General features: G+C 59.1%; 1 protein-coding gene across 1 annotated transcript in view; it reads left to right on the top strand.

Moving 5' to 3' along the window:
* The window catches only part of MAPK8IP1 (mitogen-activated protein kinase 8 interacting protein 1), an 18,130-nt gene that overhangs the window by 436 nt on the left and 14,614 nt on the right, over nucleotides 1-3,080 (top strand). Inside the window, exon 2 of the mRNA XM_009647631.2 lies at nucleotides 1,550-1,655. Coding sequence (XP_009645926.1) covers nucleotides 1,550-1,655 — 106 coding nt within the window. The remainder of the gene's footprint in view (nucleotides 1-1,549; nucleotides 1,656-3,080) is intronic.

Genomic DNA, 3,080 nt, shown 5'->3' with positions numbered 1-3,080 from the left:
GCGACCCATGTAACCGGAGAAGAAATCGATTTGTGCTTTGAAGGCTCGTCATGAGCCTCCTGCTCCGCATTCCCTCCCTCCTGTGGGCAGCAGCAGGAGATGGGGTGGGGGGTGGGGGGGTCTGGACACCCCACCCTGTGCTGAAGCCTGTGTCCCTGCTCCCCCGATGCATCTCATGGGGGCTGCCCCCATGGGCACAGCCGCTCCTGGCCACCTTCACCCCAGGAGCCTACTGCTGGCAGTAAGGAGATGGCGGAGGGGAGGTGCTGCTTCTCCCATGGGTTTCTCCTGCTCCTTCCCCCTCTCTAGGGGGCTTGGACAAGGGAGGTATTTCCCCTCCATGGCACTGCTTGGTGCCACTGCAGGGTGGGGGGCCCAAGGTGTGAGACCGGTAGTTAACATGAGGGTGGGAGCTCTGCAGGTCACAAAATACCCTTCTCCTTCCTTCCCTGCTGGTGAGGGCCAAGCCAGAGAGGGGTGCTGGGCTCACTATGGTGCTTCCACCCAAGCATCTCCCAGCCCGAGGAGCTGGGAGCAAATGGAAGCGGCAGCACGCAAAGCAGTGCCCGTGGCTGCTCCAGACAAACTCAGGGGGCTGAGTTCCTTGGCAGAGGACTTTCAAGCTGGGCTCTTTTATTTACCCCCGTGGTAATGAATAAGCGAGAGGAGCATTGTGGTACCACCACGGAGAAATGTTTTAATGCACAGAAGCCAGGAGTGCCTCGCCGTCCCCCCGGGGATGCAAGCGAGCACACAAGAAGCACGCTCGTCAGCATGTTTCCAGCCACTAAAAGGATATCTCTGTAAACTTTTTAAAGGGGTGTAATGAGCCTGTGGGGCTGACAGCCATAAGGGACCCCTGGGGCCATGCAGGCGAGCTCTGGCGGGGCAGGCTTGGCAGCACCGACAGCCACGGGGATGCCTGCAGTCACCCCGGGGAGTGATTTTGGCGCAGAGGGAAATCGCTGCCCTCTCTTACTGCGGGCACCTGGGCTGGGACATCCCTCCCAGCTGCATCTCGGGGGCTGGTTGTGCCATGGCCAGCAGGTTTGCTGTGCCTGCAAGGTCTGTGGGTCTTGGTGTGGTCACCCATCCCAGCAGGTCCATCCTCCAGCTGTGCCTTCCCAGGACCCCCAGCCCTTCCCCTCCCTGTAACCCCAGCCTTTGCCCCGCTGGGTACCTGTGCCCAGCTAGGACAACCCCAGAGCCTCCCTGGGATGGAGGGAGCCGAACCTCCTGGAAACATGTTGCTGTGCTGTCTGTCCTGTCCTGCACATCCCTGCTGGCTTTGGTCAGGCTGGGGCTGGTTTGGGGTACACTCTTCCTGCCTCCCCACAGTCGCAGACCATGCCAAGCCCAGCTCTTTGGTGGGGACAGACCCATCCCTTCCAGAAGGAGCCCCCTTCCCAGCATTTCTCCCCAGTAAAGACTGAGAGAGCCTCTCCCGGGGCGGGGGGTGCTGCTCCCTGCCCACAGGCAGCACGTTGCCCTGCAGCCCCCTGCCCGCCACCTGCATGGTGGGTGACCACCCTGTCTCCGCTCTCTCTAGGCTCACCCACGACATCAGCCTTGAGGAGTTTGAGGATGAAGACCTCTCCGAGATCACCGATGAGTGTGGAATCAGCCTGCACTGCAAGGAGAGCCTGGCCACCCGGGTAAGCGCGATGGGGACAGGGAGGAGGATGAGGACAGTTGGAGTGTGCCAGTGAGGCTGGCAGGGCCAGCAGCTCCTGTGCAGGACCACCGGATCCCCTGGCCAGTGATGCTTCCTTAATGTACCCACTGCCACGACCCAGTCCCCTCTGCTCGGCAGTGCCCACTCCTCACCGCGGCACAGCACAGACCCTTTCTGACCCAGCCAAACTCAGGGGTCAAAAAAGCATCTCAAAGCTGGTGCCTTTTGGTCCCCACTGTGCTGGAGGGGTTTGAGTTGATTCCTCAGGGATGAGTCTAAGGGTTTGGGTGTGACTGGGGGCATGTCCTTTAGCAGGAGCCATCCTCAGGTGTTTCGGAAACGTGCCACTGAAACGGGGATGGAGGAGGTGGCTCCAACCCCAGCAGGCAGCAGGCGAAATGAAAACAGGAGCTGTGAAGCCTGTGCAGATGCTGCAGGCGGGTCTCCCGTCCACCTCAGGCACCCTGGGGCACACTGTGGAGACCCCGACAGGGTTCACACCACTATCTGAACTGCCCAAAAAGGCCCCGGGGGCAGAAACACGTAGATAAATTGGGAATTACGCTGGATTTGGAAATATGCAATGATTCTGCATTTTGCCAATGTGTTTCATGCTAAAGGGATGCAAATGCTGGAGGAGCAACCAAATGGTTTGACAATCATTTTGTCCCTCAGGAGAAATATTTCCACTGCAAAACTGAGGAAGACCCAGCAAGGGAGGAAAAGGCAGAGGAATTTGTTGCAGATTTAAAATTAGAAAGTGAATTTGTGGTGTTGGGAATCCCTTGCTGCAGGCAGGAGGGCACAGGCAGACCTCATCCCTGGGAGGTGAAGGTGTCCTGCTGTGCTCCCTGGTCTAATTCAGGACCTTCCCAGCCGAAATTCGGCTGCTCCCAGAGGAGGGGCTGCTGCTCCCCATCTCTGCTCTGGCCGCAGCCGCCTCCTGCTCCAGGAGGTTATGGCCGGCGAAGGACCGGGAGAGCCTGGGCTGGTGGGCTGTGTACGCTGAAGGAAGGAGGGAAACGCTGGAGGCAAAACCAAAGGCAGCCCCGGTGCCGGGTGTCCGTGAGGGCACAGCCACAACGAGGGCAGGGACCTGGGGGTGCTGGTCGGCAGCTGGCTGAATATGAGCCAGCAGTGTGCCCAGGTGGACAAGAAAGCCAATGGCATCCTGTCTTGTATCAGGAATAGTGTGGCCAGCAGGAGTAGGGAAATGATCGTGCCCCTGTACTCGGTGCTGGTGAGGCAGCACCTTGAATACTGTGTTAAGTTTTGGGCCCCTCACTACAAAAAACATGTTGCGTTGCTGGAACATGTCCAGAGGAGAGCAGCAAAGCTGGTGAGGGGTCTGAAGCACAAGTCTGATGAGAAGCGGCTGAGGGAACTGGGGTTGTTTAGCCTGGAG

Source organism: Egretta garzetta, unplaced genomic scaffold (assembly GCF_000687185.1).
Source record: "Egretta garzetta isolate BGI_Z169 unplaced genomic scaffold, ASM68718v1 scaffold329, whole genome shotgun sequence".
Taxonomy (NCBI): Eukaryota; Metazoa; Chordata; class Aves; order Pelecaniformes; family Ardeidae; genus Egretta; species Egretta garzetta.
This window is presented reverse-complemented; position numbering and strand designations above follow the sequence as displayed.